General features: G+C 41.7%; 1 protein-coding gene across 8 annotated transcripts in view; it reads left to right on the top strand.

Annotated features, from left to right (window-relative positions):
* The window catches only part of EYA2 (EYA transcriptional coactivator and phosphatase 2), a 160,027-nt gene that overhangs the window by 80,234 nt on the left and 56,827 nt on the right, over positions 1-22,966 (top strand). For all 8 annotated transcript variants that reach the window (XM_044440195.1, XM_044440198.1, XM_044440203.1 and 5 more), the window contains exons 6-7: positions 15,783-15,850; positions 19,820-19,997. In XM_044440195.1, the coding sequence (XP_044296130.1) occupies positions 15,783-15,850; positions 19,820-19,997 (246 nt within the window). The remainder of the gene's footprint in view (positions 1-15,782; positions 15,851-19,819; positions 19,998-22,966) is intronic.

Here is a 22,966-nt window from a genome sequence, read left to right as displayed (position 1 = left end):
TTTTGTCTGCATTTTTCTGAATGTATGTATTTTTGTAGAATTTTACTTATTTTCTTTTGCAAATGGCTTTCCTTAATGCATTTATCTATGTTATTTTTAATAATATCCGTATTTTTATGGACCCTTTTTGATTGGAGGACAACATTTTGAAATTCGAGGAAGAGCAAATACTGAAGGGTCCCTCTTGCATTGGCTCATTGCACACAACAGAACAGTGAGCAGTAGCCGGGTTTAGTGCTTTCTGTCTGTGAAAAAGGAATTCTAGAAAAGGAATGGAGCAGCTGTCTCTTGTTCGCACATAAGGCAGGAATGGAGCACACTGGAAATACGATAGCCAAGAGAAAGATACATGCGTAAAACTTCTCACACATGAAATTCATCTTTCTCTTTAAACACCAGAAACCTGAATCAATACATTATGGGAAAGGAACCAATTTCCATTAGCAGAATTGAATTACCCAGAATGGCTTCCAAGCTGGCAGCTGCAGCAAAGTAAATCCAGAGACATAACAGCCCAAATAGACCAGTAAAATAGACATCTAAAAACTTGTGCCACAGCTTTCCTCTCCCCTCACCCCTGCTCCAACTTCAAACTGTTTTTAATTTATTTATTAAAACTAGAAAGGATGTACTGAGACATGCTTCCACTCTAATCTGCATGCATAAAGTACAGGCATGATTTATCAGAGCTGTTCTATCTGCACTGGCTGCAAAGTACAGGCAGGCTAAGAAAATCCCTCTGAAGTACTCATAAAAATGAAATGAAGGCAGTTGCCCTCTACGCTGTGGCTACCAGTGTTCAGAGACCTGCTAAATCCTGGAACTAACATATGGTCATCATGACTGGTAGGCATTAATACTCTTAAGGTGTAATCTTATGCAAGCTTAGATGGGAAAAAGTCCTACAATTCCCAGCATGCCTCAGCCAGCATGCTTGGAATTATAAGATTTTTTCCCATGCATTGGATTGTACTCTTTAATTCTAATTCCACATTTAAAACCACTCCATGGTTCTGATATTCCCAGGAGAGTGGAGAGAAGCAGCACAAAGAATGTGATAAAGAAAGTTGCAGATCTGCCAGATTAACCTAAGCAGTGCAGGAGTTTGCCATTGGAGGTGGCAGCTGAGACAACAGGTGGGCATCCCTTAATGTGGGATGCCATAATCGGCTCCAAAATACCCTCCCAACAAAAAGGGGCATGCCACTGTGCACTGACAAATTAACCATCAGCACATATCCCATACATTTTTGCACATTTTTATTATAGTCACAGAACAGGAAGAGTTAAAAACAAATAAAATAGTAGAAACATTAAAACACATTAAGACAAGCACAATTTATATAATGTTTTCACTTAACAGGTGACTGCATTTTTCCTAATCTGCATTGCAGACATAAAAAATTTGGCAATATTATTTGGCAATAACATGAGAGGATACATCCCATAAACACATAGCTACCAGAGTGGAAGAATCATTCCCATAAAAGTCTTCTATTAATGGTTTAATCAATTTCTCTCAGCATTTCGTATAAAAGCTGCAATATAAGAGAAAATTTGCATATCTTCAGGATTTCCAGCAGAATCCTATATTTGTTTATTGAGAAGTATTAATTGAGCTTACTCCCTGGTAAGTATATATAGGACTGCAGTCTGAATCTGTGATATGTGATAGCAAACAGATGAGGAAACTGTGTGTTTTTCTGTCTTTGTAAAAAGATAACTGTAAACCTTGTTTTCCCAAATGGTCACTGTAGCAGAAGGAAAAGCTATAATGTAGGAAATAGATCCTTAATGAAATCAGAATCATTAAAAAATACATTAGGTCTCCCAGCTTTAGAAACAATATCTAACTGGAACCCAGTCTGTACTGGAGCTCCTTTTGGTTGCTGAGACAACAGTTTTTTCTTTGCCTCAAATGGAATTGTTACCCGTTATGCATACAGCAAAAATATCATGCTGCAGTCCAATTGTTGTGCACCATAAGCCAATATCTAGAGAAGGAGGAACATAGAAACAGAGCGAGTCAGAAGGGGGCTTTTGGGCCATCTAGTCTGACCCCTGGCTCCAGGTAGCTCCACTCATGACATGCCTACCATGTGCATGTCCAGCCTATCCTAAAACACCCTCACCGTTGGGGCTTCAACCACCTCCCATGGAAGCCCTTTCCATACCCTCAGAGTCCTAACTGTCAGGAAGTGCTTCCTGGCATCCCCCCTAAATCTTGGTTCCTTGAGCTTTGCTCCATATGAGAGTGAGATGTTTCTAAAGCCATTTCTTGGAATTTTTTTTTTTTTTTGAGGAGACAGATGGACAGACAGACAGATGATAGATGCACAACTACACAGATGGTTACCTTGTGCAGAGTTAGCTTATGGGTAGTTTCACTCCAGTCTTTTCTGGGGATCTACCTTTCCCCTTGGGAGGAAACACATAGGCAAACTTCCCTGACATCCAATTCTTCTCTCTTGCCCTTTTCCTCTTTTCTCTCTCCCGCAGTGGAGACAGCACCAGTGCGAGCAGATTCGGGTAACATGGCACAGCACATACATGGGAGCTCTTCCGTTGTGCAAACCTGCTGAGCATGCATTATGAGTGGGTTAACCCATGTGTGACAGGTTTGCAGGATAACCCGTGGGCAGGGCTTGGATATCCAAACAGGCAGCTGCACATGTGTCTTTGCAACATCAGGTTAAAACTGCCCTCTGCTCCCAGGCATTGAATGGAATGGAATGCAAAGTCAGCTTTTTAACATGAATCATGTTTATTTAAATTATTTTAGAAGTATAAACTATTTTTAGTTTTGTATATTAGAATTTTACACTATATTTTATTAGATCTGAATTTTATTATATTTTTATTATTGTGTTTATAATAAATTATTGTGAACTGTCCAGAGAGCTTAAGCTAGTGGGAGGTATAGAAATGAAATTAATAGTAAGAATATTCCTAGCTTTTAAGGTCAAGAGGTGTCCCCCCCCTTCCCCCAAAGTCCACTTTGTGTTTACTTCTGCTGTTCTATCAAAAAAAGCATTTTCTAAATGCATCTTCACTCCATGCTACTCCAATGAAGCCTCAATCACTTCTTTTCTCTTAGCTTTCTTGGTGCCCCATGAATACCCTTACTTAGTAATCACCACTGAAATCAGTGTGATTACAGCAGAGTAGGCATGTAATGTTTGCATGTCAGCTTCCTAGTAATTTTTTGAATAAGGTGGAATTGATAGAAGGAGGCGGAAGCTTGAAATACTTGAATAGACATTACAAATTTTGTTTACTTTAAAGCAGAATGAAATACTGATTTAATTCTACGCTTGTACCTGATGCAAACAGTTAAGGTAAAATAAACAGAAACTGGCAAGTATCAAAGGCTGAGCTTATCTGAAAACACAAAGAGGGAATGAACCAGCCAGAATTCCCTAGCAGAAAGAAACAGAATAGAGATAAATGTGCAGGAAAATGCAAGTAGCGCCAGAGTCCTTCCGGGCCTTAACCCCCTGATCTCCCTTCTATCATATCTTGGCACAGCTGCAGCTTGGCCATCCAGTGTTCTCCTCATTCCCTCAAGCAGCTTTTCCTTTGCTGCCCCTTATACCTGCAGCCCCTGTGATGCCACCCCTTGTCCTTCCTTCTGGTCTCTCCCTTTCCGTGAAGCACTTGACAGCACCCCTTCGTCCTCATACCCCACCACAAAACAGCATAAATGAAATTAAAAGTATACATGAAAATAAAAGCCCATTTTTCCTTAGTTCGTTATCCCTGCCTTCATCTTTCTCACCTTTCTCTATTGTTATCCCCTCTGGAAAAGCTTAAATTGTAACCTCCATGGGGCAGGGAAGGTCTGTACTCTTGCACTTTACAAAGTACCAAGGATATTCAGTGGTGCAATATAAATAAGAAATAGCAGTCTAGCATACGAATATGGATATGAATCTGAATATTGATGATGATGATGATGATGATGATGATGATGATGATGATGATGGCAATAGTCACTTTACCTCAAATTGAAAAATGCAGACTATGGCCAGCCATGGAGATGTACTCCCAAGCAGGATTGCTAAAATTTATAATTGCTCTTATACTGACAATGTAAGCACTTTTTCCTCTTTGTACCTTTTTTGCAAAGCAGTGTATGCAGGACATTAATGCCCAGCATACTTCTGCAAAAGTTACATCCCTCTGTGTCATAATTCTTCACTGCAGCAGCAAATCTCTTCATTGTATCTAAAAAATTATTTTATAAGATGCTCTTTACAGAAGTTTTCAAACTCTGCCAGACAGGAATACATGCCTGGCTTCTTGGAAGGAATCATTATGCCAACTGGCAGGCAGTTGAGCCGTCTGACAAGGCTTGCATATGGGTTCAGTTATCTTCTGCTTTCATGGATTGCTTTCACATTGAAGTATCCCCCACTGACAACCATGTAACATTTTATGTTCTTCCATGCTCAGTAAATGGAGGTATTGCTGCAAGATTTTGAACCTTAACAAGCCACTAGAGTATTGTTGGTGGTAGGTAATTTTGTTCAGCTCTTAACCTCCTGAACTCAGAGTATCATCTTGGAGAAGGTATTTACTGTCAGAAACATTTGCCTGTCAGGCATTTAGGTATTGTGAAGAACCTTTGGAATGACGAGCCAGAATCAGTAGCCTGATATAATGGACAAAGAACAGGAACTTGCAAAGTTTATTAGATGGAAAATATGCACGTGCACCAATATGACTGCTGACCCCCAATCAAATGTCCCATCTGGTTCCTGCCTGTCCTGATACTCAATTTATTTCTTAAGGGGTTTTTGTTTGCTTTGCTTTTCACTGTTAAGATGGGAGATTGACTTACTGCAAAGCAAAGCGCTTCCCTCCAGCATCATTTTTATTTGTATTCAAAAGGGTGATTTTATGCTTCGGAGCTCAGACCCCACCTCTTTCTTGTACTTAGTTTCCTGGACGAGTTCCTTATCTTTTCATCTCAGAAGTTTGCCTTTTGGGAAATGGGTGTTTTGTTGACAAGCCATGGCAGCACTTTATGAATGGACCAGCCCGTATCCCATATAGCCATCTAGTCAGACTGCCCACAACTCTCAAAATTCCACATGTGCCAAAAGGCTGGGGACCAAAATCCTGTCATTCTTTCTTGGTGGTTTATCATTTATTCTAAGATTCTGTAGTGGATCACTTTTTTCTTGTGGTTTTTGCTGTTGTTCATGTTTTCCAAAATGGTGGATCTTGCCTTGAAAAGGAAAAGCCATAGTTTTGGGTATAGGCCATAGCTCTAAGCTACAGCACATGTTTTTCTTGGAGAAGGTCCCAAGTTGGCCTCTCTTGTAGCAGGACTGTGGAAGACCGTTCCCCAATTTCTTGAAGAGTCTCTGCCAATCAAAGCAGATCGTACCATGCTAGATCTGACTTGGAATAAGGCAGCTTCATACACTGAAAGCTCATTGAATGAGCACCAAGTGACTGCATGGATGTGCACACAAGCCGTCCGACTGAATGTGTACGTTGTCTCCTGCCAATTTTGGTTTAGGAACTTTGAAACTGCCTTATGCTGAGTCCAACCACTGGTCCGTCTAGCTTGGTGCTGACAACCGGGGCTGGAAGCAGTTCTTCAGGGTTTCAGGAAGGAGATTGGTGCTGATCCAGCTTCGAGATGCTGGGAATGAACCTGGGCCCTTCTGTATGCAAAGCAGGCGCCCTGCCTCTAAGTTAAGTAAGGCCCCTCCTGGAGACCTGCTTGATTCACACATTAAGCTGAAGACCATTCAAGAAAGGCAATACATGTGTGAGATCCAGTCCTGAATCGCACCCCCCCAGGTTAGACTCGTTGACTTCTTTGGGGTTTCTGGATGGGTAACTGAGTACAGGTCTCAGGACATGGCCTTGATGGGACAGCATAGAGCATCCGGGGTGAAGTGAAGCAGGTCTGGTTTTGTCAGAGCCAGCACAGACTATCTGGGAATCTGCATGCATGAGGTCCATCATGGGGGGAAATTGTGGGACATCATTGCAAAAAATAGCACTGTTTTAAAGCCACCAGAGAGGATTTTGCATTGACTTCAGATTTCCCACAAGAAACAAGTAGATCTACAGGGCAAATTACTTACAGAGGCAAAAAGGCCATAGATGTGCTTGATCAGTGGCTTTCAAAACTCAGCGATCCTGGCCTTAATCTTTTCACAAGGAGCCTTGGATGTGAGCTGTCCTTTCCCAGGAAGCAGAGATGGCAAAAAATTCTATCTGCAATTATGGGAATTTAATTAGTAGTGGAATTCCCCCACCCCCCCCTTTCCATTCATCATCATGACTACATATATACTGTGAGTCTTTTTGCAGTTGCAAAAACAGGAACTAGAGAATTTAGCAAGCTAGAAAGTATACACTGCCAGCAGCCCGTTACGTCTAACTGCATGCAGCTGGAGTTTCCATATAAGTTAAATAATTAGTTAGCCATTACATTCATATTATGCTTTCTTCCAAAAGCTCAAAGCAGAGTACATTGTTCTTCTCCCCCACCCTACTTTTGCTGTATCCTCAGAACAACCCTGTGGTTAAGTTTAAAGATAGTGATTGGCCCAAGATGACCCAGTGGGCTTCAGAACGGTGGAGGGATATGAACTTGGGTATCCCAAATCCAAGACTGACATTCCAACAGTTAGTCTAACCACTGTACGAAACTGGCTCTTCAAGGAAGCCTTAAAAAGCTAGAAATAAACCTACACATGGTACAGATTTCTAAAAAGCTGTCACCAAGTATTTTAAAATAGTGACTGCTATAAAAAATGATCATCTATTGTTTCAGATTTGATCATGAAAACCTACCCGTTTTGCAATCCTTGCTTAGTCCAATGTACATTGGTATTGGAAAGAAAAGCATTGACTTTGGAGCAACTTTCTATGGATTATGTATGCAGCGGTTCCACTGTGTGGCAAACTGGCAGGGCTGCCCACTGGAAAAAATTAAAATTACTCACAACTGCATAAACTTCAGTATAAATGCCTGCATGCATTTATAGTACAAAAAGAGAGAGTGAAAGAGAGCACATACGCTTACATATTAAAATACAAAAAATACTGAACCCTATTCAAAATCTAAAATTTGATTGAGTGTGTTTCCAAGACCTAATTCTCTAACGAGATGCTTGGTATGTGGTTGCAAGTTTACGGTTAAGGACTTATCAAGTGGGGCACTCATTATTGCCAGTGATTTTACTGCAATATTATTCAATGTTGGTTTTCTTTTTTTTAAAAAAAATACTACCTTCCTATGGGATTTCAGTGGTCAGAAATGAAATCTGTTTCGAGGATTTCTGCAGCTCAGCTACGATGTTGGAAAAATAATCAAGAATGGTGCTGAAGTGTCCATGTATGACAAAAATGGGATTGAACATCTGTGTGGTGGACTTAAACGAAATCGTACCCCTCCTGTTTGTAGAGAACCATTTGATACATGCGTGTGTGTCGGTGGGAAGACTTGATTGTTCAGAGGCAGAGCTTCTTCCCCTGTGCCCACCTTTCTGTTCCTCCCATAAAGAAGACAAGATATGCAGGAATTCACTTATTCCAGACTTGCACGAACACACAGCTTCCGAATCACGAAAAACAACCATGCGGTATTTAGCCAGATACTCCACGCTTCCCCTCTTGTTTCATGACCCACCTACGTCTGCACAAACACGAGTGTTCTCAAGCTGCTGGACATACACAAAACATATCTGGCTGCCACATTACATCCCACATTTTCATTCATTCATATACACCTCTCCTCCTGCCACCATACTGTTCCTGCTTAATTTCAGAATGCAGCAGGTATTATTATTATTATTATTATTATTATTATTATTATTATTATTATTATTACATTTCTATGCCGCCCCTTGCCGAAACCTCGGGGCGGCTTACAACACGATTCAGGTTTCAGAATCACAAAGATGCCCATGATGCTTTTGTATCCAGTGCACGTATTCTGAAGTTTTGTAAGCCTTGGAAATCCAGTGCAATTAATTGCAGCTACCCTAAATTATACGCAGCCAGGTGAGCACATTTGCTTAAACAGATTTGGATAAAGGCTGTTAAGATTTTGAGACAAAGACCTTAAATGTGCATAGATTAAACATCCCCAGTAAGTCAGTCAAGCCCTTTATATGGTATCCCTTTCCATAAGGGATATTGGGGAAGAATAAGGGTGAGCCTGTGTACTGGGATGGGAGGAGGTAGAACACCTCTGCCAGCCATCTGATCTCTGCCAGCCACTTACGATACTAAAGAAATCATAAGGTTAACAGAGATGGAGGAAAGGCATTGTATACAGCAGGACCCAAGTGTTGATGTACCTTTGGAAAGAGGGTTGCTTTCAAGATAAATAAAATGGTAATCCCCTGGTTTTTGTTTAACCAACAGATAATTTAAAAACATTATACTACATTGTTAAATATAGCTGGAGTCTTACAGATATTGAATGATGGTATCAATCATTCTTAAACTTCATGTTTATGATAGCAATAAATGTATTGATTAAATGAAGTGAGTTATTTATTGTAGAAATGACTATAAGCTTTAAAAAAAAACAATCCAAGTATTCTGGCCTAGGGTGGTTGTTGTTGCTGTCAAGTAGTTGGCGACTTATGGCAACCCCATGAATGAAAGCCCTCCAAAATTTCCTATTCTTGACAGTCCTGCTTAGCTGTTCTAAATTCAAGCCTGTAGCTACCTTTATTGAGTCAATCAATCTCATATTTGATTTTTCTTTCCTTCTTCTGCCTTTGACTTTCCCTAGCATGATTGCCTTCTCCAGAAAGTCTTGCCTTCTCATAATGTGTCCAGAACAATGGCAAGCTCAGTTTTGTCAATTTTGCTTCTAAAGGAAAGCTCTGCCTTGATTTGATCTAGGACCAACTTGTTCACCTGCCAGTTTTCACTAAGATCTTCTCCAGCACCATGTTTCAAAATTATCGATTTGCTTCCTGTCCAGCTTCCTTTACTGTCCAGCTTTCACACTCATACATAGTGGTTGGGAATGAAATGGTGTGAATGATCTTGGCCTTGGTCTTCAGTGAAACATCCTTTCACTTGATGATCTTTTCTAGTTCCTTCATTGCTGCCCTTCCAAGTCTCGGTCTTCTAATTTCTTGGCTGCAGTCTCCCTTTGAGCTGAAGACTGAGCCAAGGTATACAAATTCTTTCACAATTTCAGTTTCCTCATCATTGACAGTAAACTCCTGTAATTCTGTAAATTCTTCAGTAGTCATGATTTTTGTTTTCTTCATATTCAGCTGCAGTCCTGCTTTTGCACGTTTTTCTTTCACTCTCATCAGGAGTTTTTCAGTTCATTGCTGCTTTCTGCCAGTAAGATGGTTTCATCTGCGTATCTTAAGTGATTGGTGTTTCTTCTGCCAATTTTCACTCCTTTGCCTGATCCTGATCCTTATCCAGCTTTCCTTATAATTTGTTCTGCGTACAGATTGAGCAGGCAGGGAAATAAAATACAACCTTGTTTGACACCTTTGCTTATAGGAAGCCAATTTGTTTCTCCGTACTCTGTCCTCACAATAGCTTTTTGTCCATGAAATAGGTTACAGGTCAGGACAACTAAGTGCAGAGACACACTTATTTCTGTCAAGACGTCTCATGATCTACACAGTCAAAGGCTTTGCTGTAGTCAATAACGCATAGAGTGATCTTCTGAAGTTCTTTGGTGCACTCCAGTAACCAACATATATTTGCAGTATGATCTTGAGTGCCTCTTCCTTTTTGGGATCCAGCTAGAACGTCAGGCATTTCTCACTCCATACAGAGTAATATTCTTTGTTGCAACACCATGAGCATCACTGGTTGCATGGGAAATTAGTGCAATGGTTCTTTGGTTGCTGAATTTCTTTGAACTTGCTTTCTTGGGGATTGGAACATTTACTGAATGTCTCCAGTCTGTGGGCCATTGCTTTGTTTCCCACATTTGCTGGCATTTTCATTTTAGTATTTGGACCAAATCAGTCTCTGCAGCTCAGAATAGTTCTGTTGGCATCTTATCTTCAGGGTGCTTTGGTCTTTCCAGGAGCTTTCAGAGCAGCTTTCACTTCACTCTGAAACCATAGATAGATAAATCATAGTAATCTTCCAACATGGAAACCCTTAGATAACTTTGCAAGCATGTTTAGTACTGGGTTTTCAGGATAAAACCAAACCATGGTGGTTTAAATAAGCCACCATTGCATGTTTTAATCCCCAGTATGTGGCAGTGTGTACTGGGTACTGTTGCCTTAATTACCTGCCTGGGCACAGCTTTTCGTGTTATCGGAACCCAGACAGCATGTCGTTTGAGGGCTAAACAACCCTCAAATAACCCATGGTCACTTATATGATTGTAAATGTTGTTTCCCCTTCAAACAGTCACTCTTCTTCAGACAACACAACAAGCCACAAGGTGGATAATTAGGGAAATGGTGTCCGACATAAACCAACATGCACTGGAGAACAAACAAACCACTGTGGATTTGGGGGAAACTGGCCCTGTGTGTAGCAATTAAGTCACATGGATGTGGTGGGGATATGTTTTTCTTAGTGTTTGAACATCACAACCTGACAAAAGTTAAAGACTTTTCCAGCATGTAGCCCACCGAGGTTGAGGCATCTGTGTCTCAGACTCAGATGTACTTGCATTAAGTGTGGCACACATTTATCAAGGAAAAAAAAATAAAGGAAAGGCAAATGGAATCGGTTTGTCATGAAAGGACACAGACTATTTCATTCATGGGTTTACTAATGGTTTCAGTTTGAGTGTTGCCCTCATATGCTCAGATGTCTCATTTCACAATCCATCATTAGGAAAGCCCATGGCTTGAGGTCAAGTTAGAGTTTTCCTACTGAGTACTTTCCAGTACTGTATATCTGAAGGGCTGTTCTCTTCTAATACCTAGGTTGTTTTATTACCAGCTAAATGTTCTCTGTGTTACCTGTGAATGAGGGCATTGTGACATTTTAGCAGCTGATTTGATTGAACACAGATGTGAACTATGCTCCATGTGGAGAAGATCCAGAAGGAAAAGATCTTGACTTGTGCTTCTGATTTTAAAGGAGTGTATGAGATGGAATGACACAGACCTCCATAAGAATAATTGTGCTATTTCCCTCAAGCAGCCATGCTCTCCTATTGCAAAGGGCAGAAGTGCTGGGAAATTAGCAAAGAGGCTGAGAGTAGATTTGCATGCACATTACTGACAAAGGGCTGCCAGCACTCCCATGAATTTGAATCAAAACTCGTGCAACCAACTTAGACAGGTTGCAGCCTGTGTGAATTTCCCATGGAACATTCCCACAAGTCCCGCCAACAAGATTCAGGAGTGACTTTGCTCTTGGCTGGAGATTAGTGCTGGCTTTAGACCTCTGAGGGCCCTTGGGCAAGACACCCTCAATGGGCTCCCTTCCTTGGGTGAGACTGCTTTCCCACCAGCATCGTCATCAGCTGTTGCAGCTCATCTTCTTTCTCATCATTTGTATGAGAGAGCCAGTGAGCAAGCGGACAGTGGCATCCGCTGCTTTTCCTTCTTACTGTCACTGCTTTCTGAGCCAAGGCAAGAGGCAGGTGAATAAGCAGACTGCAATCCTGAAAAGGAGGAGTAACTCCAGGGGTGCTCATCCAGTAGCTTGTGCTGGAGTGTGGGCCTTCAGCTGCCCAACCATGCCTGCCTTTGACATCCGCTCTGCTGGTGGCACTCTTCTTCAGATACATCTGAAGCTTCTGAAGCTGGAAAAAGTATACTAAACATCACATAATCTTCCACCTGTTAGAGTTTAGAGCTTTTCTTCTTGCACTTTAGTTAAGGAATTTGCCTGGAATTCTTCCAGTGGAGCTGGGCAAATGAATCACTTCCACTGGTTTGTCTTCAGTTCACCCAGAGTAGCTCTGAGCAAGCATGATGTATTTTAGGTGCTGAGTCTAGAGAATTGTTTTGTTTTGCTTCTTTTGCTTGTTTGCTTGGAAATGCAAAGCTGTTGACACGTAGATACTTCTGTGATTTATCTTCTTGGCATGAAGGCTCCAACCTGAGTCCAGAGCAGTGCTGGATGGAGGATTCCAAAATGAAGTTGGCACCCTAAAGGCAGACTCTGTGGCAAGAGATTAACTCTTGACCCTTCCTATGCCTTTAATTCTCCTCTTCTTTTTTGTCTAAAAAGCCAGATGTGATGGCAAATTAGTGCTGGAAGCAGATTCTTCTTCTAGAGTGGGATATGGGGGTGGGTGGGTTTGGCATGAGATTCATTTCTCCCTGCATGTACTTTTGTGACTGACTGCACTTGGCGAGCTATAGTTTGTTCAGCTGTCCAATCCCCTACTTAATCTAGGGTCTTAAAATAAAAACAAACAAGCGGATATTCAGAGAAAGGACACAGCATGGAGACACTGAGAAGCATTTGTTCCTGCACTTTGGCTAGAACGGTACTCTGCCGGTCCCATGCACAGACTCCGTGACGGCTAAGGAAGCTGGCAGTTCCTCCATTGAGAAACTGAGTCAGAGATCTGATTCTTCTATTTCTGTTTTTACATAGAAGAAGGAAAAACAACAAGAGCAACACCCCAGGAGGTAAGCTAATTCCTGCTCAGTGCAGAGTGATTTCAACCACTCGACAGGGGCACAGAGCACCCAATCCACAGACGGTTGGTCCTCTGGTCTTTAACATGAAGACAAGGCTGTAGAAGGGATCAGAGGCTTACAATGCCATCCTATATGTGTTGACTCAGATGTCAATTCCATTGAGATCAGTGAGGCTTACTTCTGGGTAACTGAGCATAGGATTGCGGACTAAGTGATAATGAACTTTCGGTCTGCTGCCTTCCCTGATACTCATTGGCCTCCTCTTCTCCACAAGAAAAGAAGCAACCAGTGTTTTCCCCAAAGAGATTAAAAACAAAAACAAAACCCCCTCAAAGGAAGCATGCCTCCAGGAGATGAAGTCGTTCCCCTTGCAGCCCCACTGACTGAATAAGGAATTATGAGAGCTGAAGAAGACCTTCTGGTCTGAAGGGAGGAGGGAGTGACATCTGGAGACCCACAGGTTTCCACCACTGTCCCAGATTCTGCGAGCAGCCCTAAATGATAAATATGATAACACTGGATTGATTATTATTCGTTCAACAGTTAAAACGAGGAACATTTGACAGTTTTCTAGCAAAAGCTTCTAGAAGTGCTTTACCTCATAGTAAAGATTAGGTAGGAGGTTATATTAGGTAGGTGAGAGCCAGTGTGGTGCAGTGGTTAAGAGCATGGGACTGGGACTCAGACGATCTGGGTTCGAGTCCCCACTCAGCCATGGAGCCAACTGGGTGACTTTGGGCCACTCACAGACTCAGCCCAACCTACCTCACAGGGCTGTTGTTGTGGGGATAAGATGGAGGAGGAGAATGATGTAAGCTGCCTTGAGCCCTTTGAGGAAAAAGGCAGGATATAAATCACAAGATAGATAGATAGATAGATAGATAGATAGATAGATAGATAGATAGATAGATAGTAAAATGCATTAGATAAAGCAGTTGTAAAAAATGAAATCCAAAATTTAGCCCTAAAGCACAGATATACAATCTTTTCCACTCCAAGGACTATGCTGGGAGTTTAGCAAGTTGTCAGGGACTGCTTATGTCCATGCACACATACCCACATACTTTCATTCACGTTCTCTCTCCTCTCTCTCTCTCTTGTTCACATGCACACACACATTCACTAGCATTATCAATGGAAACAGTCCTCTGTTCTCCAGTTAGAAGAGATCAGAAACAAAGGGTTTTCCTTGCCAGCCTTAGTATTTGAGCTAACAGTGGAAACACTGGTGGGATCACTATGGATATACAAGCTGCTCTAGAAGTGGCTGGGAGCTGCATGCATCCCACCGTTTGTGCATCCCTACCCTGACATTTCAGAATAAAGCACCAGAGGAACTAATCCAAAGGGACTCTGGCAACAGAGCCTAGAAAGCTCTCAGACAGAAGGAGTATCAGCCTGATATCTGCAGTGCTGTAGTGTCGCCATACTGTTATACTTAATCCCAGCTGGACCCAGGAACCTGAGAAGCTTGTAGGTTCTTGACTATTCTTACATAATGGTTTTTCAAGGCTTAGTTCCTGAGTCTGAGCACTTCATCTCACTGAGTAACTGCACCAACTCTCCTTGTTTGCCTACTCTGTGACCTGATGACCATCCCCATTGTGTCCAATGCCTCTGACTGTATGGATCTTTGCTTGCCTTCTCTGGAATCTGATCATTGGCGCAACTTCAACCATGTTACCTGCTTCTGTCCCTGCTGGACCCTGACATAAATTTCATCTGTGCTCTTCCTTGATTCTTCAAGGCCTCATCAGTAGGTATGACCAGCAGCCACTGACTTCCCCAACTCTTGGTAAAGAAGGCTGATGGAAGCACTGGGGGAAGAGCTGTTCAGCTGTCTTGCTGGTGTCGCTCAGCTGGACCCACAGTGGCCACAGAGAAATAGGCCTCTGCCTGGAAAGTACAAGGCCCAGATTACATAAAATGTCCCAAAAGAGCACTCATTCCTCTTCCCCCAGGCAGAGGGTCACAGTGCTCCTGGCCCTTTCTATTTATCACTTGATAACTCGTCACTTGCTAACTTACAACTGACTGACTCTGTTGCAAATCATTGTGTTTATGGCTGATGTGCAGGTAAATTAAAGTTCTGTGGTATCTGGTTTGTTTTATTATTTTATTTTATTTTAGGCATTTTTATCCCATCCTTTACCAAGTTCTCATGACGACGATACAACAATAAAAAAGCAGCATCTAATAAACAAAACCAGATAAAAACCAATGTTAAAACTAATCAACTCTTAAAATATCAGGAAAATAAAAAGGATTTGGTCTGGAGCCGAAATGAATATAGTGCTGGCACCAGGCGCAACTCTCTGGGGAGCGCGTTCCAAAGCCAGGGTGGTTTGTTTATGGCTCCTCCATAGATACAGGCTATCGTTTGCTATTCTAATGAAGAACATGGCTGTATGACTCATCCCTCAGCTGGGGCTCTCCATTGACATGTTCAGTGGCAATTTTATATAAGAAAGCCTTGTGTCTTCGGCAGTTAATCCTTGTTAGATATTTTGCTCAACCAAGGTATTGACTCAGGAGATAAATATGCTGGTGTGGATGACTCTTCCATAAAATTATAGATATTGCCCTATATAAGTGTTATTTGTATTTCTTAGTCAACTGTCAAAGCTGATGCCCATCTGCATGTCATGTGGGGCGGAGAGCAATAAATTAGTGCCATTTATGCAGAGTTCCGATGTTGTGAGGCCACATATGGGGGATGCAGAGAATCATGCACAGAATTCTAGGGAATCAAGATGAGGACATCTAAGGTTCTATTTCTATCTGTAATTCTCAATGGTTTCAAAGGACCACACCTTTGCCCTAATATAAGAGCTGCAGCTACATGGGAGAGAGCTACGTGGTAGAGAGGGTATTTTGTAGGGAGAATGTCCTCAGTTTAATTCTAACTTCTGGAAGTCTTCGTTGTTTTAAAAGTGATCGGGTGGCAAGAAAGCAGGTTGGTGAGATTGTTGTGACCAACCGGAACAAACAGTGCTGGCTTAGCAAACAAAAGATTTGACCTGATAAATTGCAATTTCCTGTGCTCCTAAAACCATCCCTTCACAGGTGATGATGGAGACCAAGCGAGGCTGAGATGAAAACACTCACCAAGGGGACAGTTTGGCCATATGTATTAGGATTAGTACTACTCTATTCATTTTGTTCATCCTATTTTTTATTTTGTTTGTGTAGGTACCTCAGGGATTTACCAGGGACCCAATGGCCTGACCAGTTCTGCAGGGTTCAGCACAGTGCACCAGGTACAGCTTCCAAGTCTTCTTTACGTGGCTCATTCATTATTATTTACCTTCCAGGTCAAACCTCCTCAGGAGAAATTCCATCACTGAAATCACTAAGAAGTAATGATAAAATAGCAACAGGCTAACAGTGGTGATATAACATTGTGCTCAATGTAAGCATAGCTAAAACATTACCAAACTGAACAGAAGTATGGAAAAAGCACCATTTTTGAACAAAGGAGTATTTAAAGCCTTCTTAAAGGCCTATAATAATAGGACTAAATGTGCTCCACTGGAAGAAACATTCCACAGGCATGGGGACGAGGCAGCTTACATCATTCTCCTCCTCCATCTGATCCCCACAGCAACAACCCTGTGAGGTAGGTTGGGCTGAGAGTCTGTGACTGGCCCTAAGTCACCCAGTTGGCTCCATGGCTGAGCAGGGACTAGAACCCAGGTCGTCTGAGTCCCAGTCCCATGCTCTTAACCACTACATCACACTGGCTTTAAGACATTCAAGTCTTAAAACAGGGGTGCAGAACTTCTGGCCCACATTTTGGAAGAATTTTTGGGGGCTGCGTTTCAGTGGTGGACAAGGCCAAAGGCAAGAGGATTGGGGGAGCAAAATACCCGAAATATCAGTATATTTTAATGTAAAGCTGTGTCAAACTTTTCAAACTGGGGGAGACTGCCTAAAAGTGGGGAAACCTCCAAATGATTGTTGTTGGAGGTGGGTGGTGCAGGGAAGGGTGCATAGCCTACAAAGTAACTCTAAAGGACCGGATTGGGACCCCTGGGCAACTTGAATCCGGCCCTCAAAGCTGAGTATTTGCAAACCAGCAGTTTTATTTGACTCTGAAAATGCTTCAGCAAGCATTACAATTAAGATTCTGACCATAGCTTTGTCCCCACTCATATCTGGGAGGCCAGCTGAAATTTCCAAACTGTCTTCAACAGGACCCCCCATGTATAGTACATTACATCTGTCCAGTTTGAAAGTCACTACAGCATGGGTTACTGAGACAATTGTATCCTCTCCAGACATGATCTCAGTTGGCTTATCAGTCTAAGCTGATAAAAGTATTTCTGGCCACTGTTGTCACCTAAGCATCTGTAGATATTGTCCATGAGAACTCCCAACCTGGGAGTTCCCGTTTGAATTAGTTTCCTCCTCCAAAATATATGTCTTGTCTGAATTGCCTGTCTTGTCTGAATCTGGCTTGGGAAGGGCCATAGCTCACTGACAGAGCACTTGCTTTACGAGGTCTCAATCTATGTCATCTCCAAACAGGGCTGGAAAAACTGTTTGAGAGCCACTGCCAGTCCATGTCAACAGAAACAGGTAGACAGAACAGTGGTCTGACTCCATCCAAGGTGGCTTCCTATGCCCCTGTGTTGTTCCTTCCCATCCATCTCAAGCCCTCCTCCAAACATCAGTACACGAGTTGCCCAGTCTTCCTCAGATAAGTAGATTGAATTGAGAGACAGAACTGACCGTCGTCCACAAATTCAAAACATTTCAGGCCAACCCTCCAGATGGCTTATCTGGATAGTTTTATGTGGATGTTAAACAGCATGGGGGACAAACAGAGTCCTGAAACCAAAAACCGTAGACTAGAACATGACCTTCTGGAATCAGGCCTCCAAAAAGGACCGGAAATATCATAACCCCCGCAAATGCATGACTAACTTCCTTATGAGTTATCTCTGATTATCCTGCTTCACATCTGATTTTTGGAGACAATAAACTGTATCTACAGACGCGCACAGAGCTCAACAGCTTGGCAGGGGGCTTGGCAACCAATGTTTTCAAAATTATTTCCTTCTCCCCCCCAACCTCGCTCGCTTCTGTCCCTCTTCCTACCCGTCCTGGCCCCGGTTCAACACTTAGGTTGCAGTGCTGAAAACATTTCCCAATTCTTATGGGGAGACCACAGTATCATATGAACAGTTCTTTTGAAAACTGGCAGTTTGTATCCTTTTATGGAGAGTTCCCTCTTCTTTCTTTTCCAAGCTTGGCTTTAGGGTAACAAATGTGCATAAACATTATAGAGTGTTGCACTGAGACCCCTGTGTGTGCTTGCTTTCTTCCTTATTTGGATGTACACCTGTTTAAGAACATAATGCTTTGAATATGTTCACGTTTATATGTAAAATGCCTGTGCGCACACACACACACACACACACACATATATGGTATAGATATGTTACATACAGAAACTGTATATGAGAATGCTTGATATATATGAAGTCAGTTTTGTTTTTCTTTTCTTTTTTAGCAAATGCTGCAATGGGCATTCATGGCTAAGTTGAAGTCATTGAAATTATGGGGCATAAACCCTTTTCCAAGAATTGCATCTTAGAAAGCTCTCTCCGCTCCAACAGATTTGTCCAGTTTGAGAGAGGGAGCAGAGGCTGGTAGTTTCAAGGTTTGCCAGTGAAGATTCTCAGACAAAGTGTGAGAACTGGCCTGTCTTGGAAAGGGAGGGAGACATTTCAGAACTGGGGAGCAGGAGGCGATGGAGGGGGAGTTCTTTGACTCTGTCAGGAGATGACAGGCAAAACAAGCAGACCAATTATGAGGTGTTCGGTGTTCTTCCCATCCAGCCCTCAAGCTGTAGGAGTCACCCTGAGAGTGGAGTTGGATTCTTTTCTGAAAGCGAGGGAAGGCAGGGAAATTTCAGTTTGGAGTCATGGATGCTTCTCCCACATCTCCAGAATAACACTACTTTGATTTAAATTATTTTGTAGCCTGTTAAGCTTTAACAAAAGGACTGTGCTTGTAAAGTTTTGCTTGAATTTGCTGGAGAGGAAAAGAGGAAAGGAGAGACCAACTCTCTGCATTTGTGAGAAACAGTCTGTATTAGGCAAAGTTACTACTAACCAGAAGGTATTTTATATCTGTTCCACGGTTTGCAAATTTCTGCAATAAGAAAAAAGGCAGAAGAAGCAATGGGAAAGCACATATAGGTTATGAATGGAAGACCTACTTGTAAATTTCTGTGGACCAGGCTAGGTAATTGCTCCATAAAAGTCTCACCTGGAAGCACAGCAAGTCTTCTGTTATTTTCTGATGTGTGCTGTTGGGAAGAGACCTTAAATTACCATTTCATTGTAAGTTTGAGAATGTGTGAATCACACAGAATGACAGGAAGTTGTTCATCTGCATCCAACTGTTAGTTGCTTATCATAGGACTGCTGGACCAGTCAATCAGAAAACAGATGGGGGTTGCTGTGTCTCATATATAGCACATGATGGCTAATGTATTTCATGACTCAAAAAAGAGGCTTCTTTGCCTAAAACATTGTTGGCTGGTAGACTCTAAAGCCAGATGCACAAGATTGGAGTTGCAGTTTGCAGTGTTGTGTACAGTTAACTGTTCGTGTATAATGCCAAACCAAGTTCCTTCTGAAATGAGCCACGGATTTTGCACTTGTGCTCTGCTTTTCATGCTCAACTTCAGTGAATAATCACTTGGGTTTCATCAGACCATGCACACCCTCCCACCAGGGTTACAAACCATGGTTTGACCCAGGTTTGAAACTTGAATTAAAGGGCAAATACAAACCATGGTTTGCCGGTCCAAGTGTAATACAGTATGAAATGCTGGTTTGATGAAATCAGGAAGTAAGTTGTTACAGTGAGGTGTGAGCTGATGCCACTTTGATTCTGTGGGACAGCTATTTAGAAAATCAAACAGAAAATGCTATCAAATGTATTGTAGTAACCGGAGCATGCATAAAGGAACCTGCTAGATCACTAGCATTAAATTCCATTCTGGAGGGAACACTGCAATCAGAGATGGTTCACTTCCACAGAATGTAAGTTGGAAACTAGAATGATGCATGCAATGCTTGCAAGAACAATGAAAAACATTCCTAAGGCAAGTTGTAGTAGGCCTTAAGTTGCAGGGCTGTTACTTACGTTTACTACATATTACGTATTTTGCTTGTACACAATGATTAGAGTTACTGTCTCTTCTTCCAAAGGAGTATTCTTCATATCCCAGCTTCACCCAAAGCCAGTATTCGCAGTATTACAGCTCTTCCTACAACTCTTCTTACATGTCTGCAAATAGCATCAGCCCATCAGCCATCCCAACATCTGCCTATTCCCTCCAAGAAGCATCACACAACATCAACAGTCAGAGCTCCGAATCACTTCCTGGTAAGTGGATCAAATTATTAGAATTTCTCTCTCTCGCCTCCCTCCTCACCTTTACCATGCCATTTCAGCTCTGGATAGGACTCAGGGATATGTCCTGTTTGCAGGGCTAACACTCATTCCTGGAACTAAAAGAACAATAATAGAACCAAGTGATGTGTGTACAAAGTGTGTTTGTTTCATTACCAAATAAATAAAGCAGATTCTAAAGGTTAGCACTGAATTAAAACTGGGGATACCTGGGGACAAATGTTCAGTCAGCCAAGAAGCTCAGTGGGTGAGCTTTCGCCAGTGACCACCTCACAGCCTTACCTACTTCACAGGGTTGTTTTACAGATACAAATGGGAAGGAGGACCATTTCTGCTACTTTGAGCTCCTTGGAGGGAAGGTGCATTATATATAGCATTATATCTATGGATTACATTTCTATACCACCCAATAGGCAAAGCTGTCCAGGCAGTTTGCAAAACTTTTAAAGCATAAAATACAAAAAAACATTTAAACGTTTCAAACTACAGTATGAAATAGAAGTAAAAACCAAAACCTAGCAGCAGTGCAAAGATGTTGCAACTAACATTCCTAGCAAAAGAAGGTCTTTACCTAGCCCCAGAGACGTTACAGCACAGGGGCCAGGCAAGCCTCCCTTGGAAGTTAATTCCCTAACGGGGATGCCGCAACACAAAAGGCCCTTTACTTAAAAGCCACATTCCTTTGGCAGGGACTCCCTCAGAAGGACTGCTGAGGTCCATCTTAGGTCTATAGGGGAGGAGACAAACCTTCAAGTAACTGAGCCCTAAGCTGCCTTGGACTGTGAATGTTAGTAACAGCACTTCAAATAGCTCCGGACATAGACTGGTAGCCAGTGCGGATGGTAAAGTATCAGCCTAACATCACCATGCTGGCCAGTCTCCATTAGCAAGCTGGTCGCCCTGTTTTGGACCAGCTGTTTCCAGACTGTTTTCAAAGGCAGCCCCATGTATGGTGCATTGCAGTATTCCAGCCGAGGGGTTACCAAAATAAATAATAAATCTAATATCAGTAAGAAGGGATTCCAGATAAGGCAGAGAACTTCTTAAAGCATGTCAGCTGTGGCGCTTCTCCCCTGCTCCCCCTTTCTTATTTCTGTATTTACTTGAAGCACTTATTTCTATACTTGCATGCATTTTTAAATGGAAAGGCTTCTCCTGAGTAGGCATGTATAAGATTGTATTAGTAAGTCATTTCATTGTCATATTGTTTATAGAGATCTATTGTTGATTCAAAATAAACAACACAACAATGGATAGCCTTAACAGCAATCTTACACTTGCCTATGCAGAAGTAAGTCTCACTGAATTTAGTGACACTGAAACTTGGGCATGGATGGATTATTTCCAGTTTGTGCCAGTTTGGTTTGTATTCAGTCATAAGGCTGTTCTGTCCTACTTCCATATAGTCTGAGTTAGGACTGCAAAAATACACATTTGTTTTTGTACACATTTCCCCCAAAATGGTACTGGCATAGGTCACTCCCCTAAAATAGCATTTTTGTATGTAATTTTCCCTATTTACCATTGCACACATTTGCAGTGATATACATATTTCATTGTACACTTTTATGTTGAAAATAGCATTGCAAAATTTGGAGATTTTGAAGTGCAAAAATGAAAGAACACCCATGTTCTAATCCACCTATCTGGGAAGTGCAAATTAAGGCCATTCAGTTAAAATTCAGACTAAACCAAGTTGTCTCCCACACCTGATCCTAGGTAGATGTGTACAGAATTGTACAAGGATTAAAAATAAAACAGCAGCATGAAACAAAGCTGCAGCAGGCCCAAGGAGAACATGCGTCTGTTATCTAAAGGCTTGAGAAAATAGAATGGTCCTAGAATAGCTCCTAAGCTACGGTAGTGGTGATGCCAGGCTACTTTCCCAGGGTGAGAGTCCAGAGCTGTTGTGGCATCTCGGCCAAAAAACATTCCCTGGTAATCACTTCCTCACTTGAGATGCCAGGACCCTTGGTTCTGACCTTTATTGAAAAAAAGGTTCATTTGGGAGAGGATACACCTTTAGCTGCCTGATCCTAGAATGTTTATGGCTTTAAAAGTAAGAACCAGCACTCTGAACAATGTCTGAAAACAGACCAACCAGAAAAACTGCTTCAGTACGAGCAGAGCAGAACAATTCCATCATCCGTTATGTAAGCTTGCCTATTAACATCAAAGCGTAAGCGCACTATCTTTCTGAAACCTCAAACATGATACTATAAAATTATTGACCTACAATTATGATCAGAAGTTTAGCAAAGGAAGGTAAAACTTTAGAAAAACAAGTATGGAAGGCAAATAATTTCACATCTATGAAGGATTCGATCACAGTGTGCATTTACTTAGACTCAACAAGTAAAGACCATGAAGAAAATAAGGAAGGGGTGAGAGACCTGACCAAAACTTGACATTGCAGAATTAAATTACTGACGGTAGGGATATCACACACAGATGGGTGTGGGGGGAAACTGGTGGTTTCATATTCTGATTTAGAAACAGAGAAACTGATTTTTAATCAACTGCCTTTAAAATCTAATTTTATGGAAGGTTGGTTAGAATTCATACTGATTGAGATCTATTTAAAAGGAGCTATAGGTTAACTGATTGAGTAAACAATTAATAATGAGCTCTACAGTAAAGTAAAATTTAAAAAAACAACACCTTCAATTTGTCTGGAAAGCATCCAGGATTTCTTAGTGTGCTCAGTTTTTCAATTCCAGAGGCTCTGATGCATTACCTTCCAAGGTATTGTTGGAATATGGTCTTCAGATATCATTTCCCTGGTGAAATTTTCATTGGCAGGCAATATAATTTGTATAAAGTACTATGTCATTTGTGGATAATCACTGTATGTGCAACAACAGTGAGCTCTGCTTAGTTATTGAGCAAGCCTGCACATCTGGCGTTACTCATAAAGAGAAATAAACTAATATTGTTTTTTT

This window comes from Varanus komodoensis, unplaced genomic scaffold, assembly GCF_004798865.1.
Source record: "Varanus komodoensis strain SLA01 unplaced genomic scaffold, ASM479886v1 scaffold37, whole genome shotgun sequence".
NCBI lineage: Eukaryota > Metazoa > Chordata > Lepidosauria > Squamata > Varanidae > Varanus > Varanus komodoensis.
This window is presented reverse-complemented; position numbering and strand designations above follow the sequence as displayed.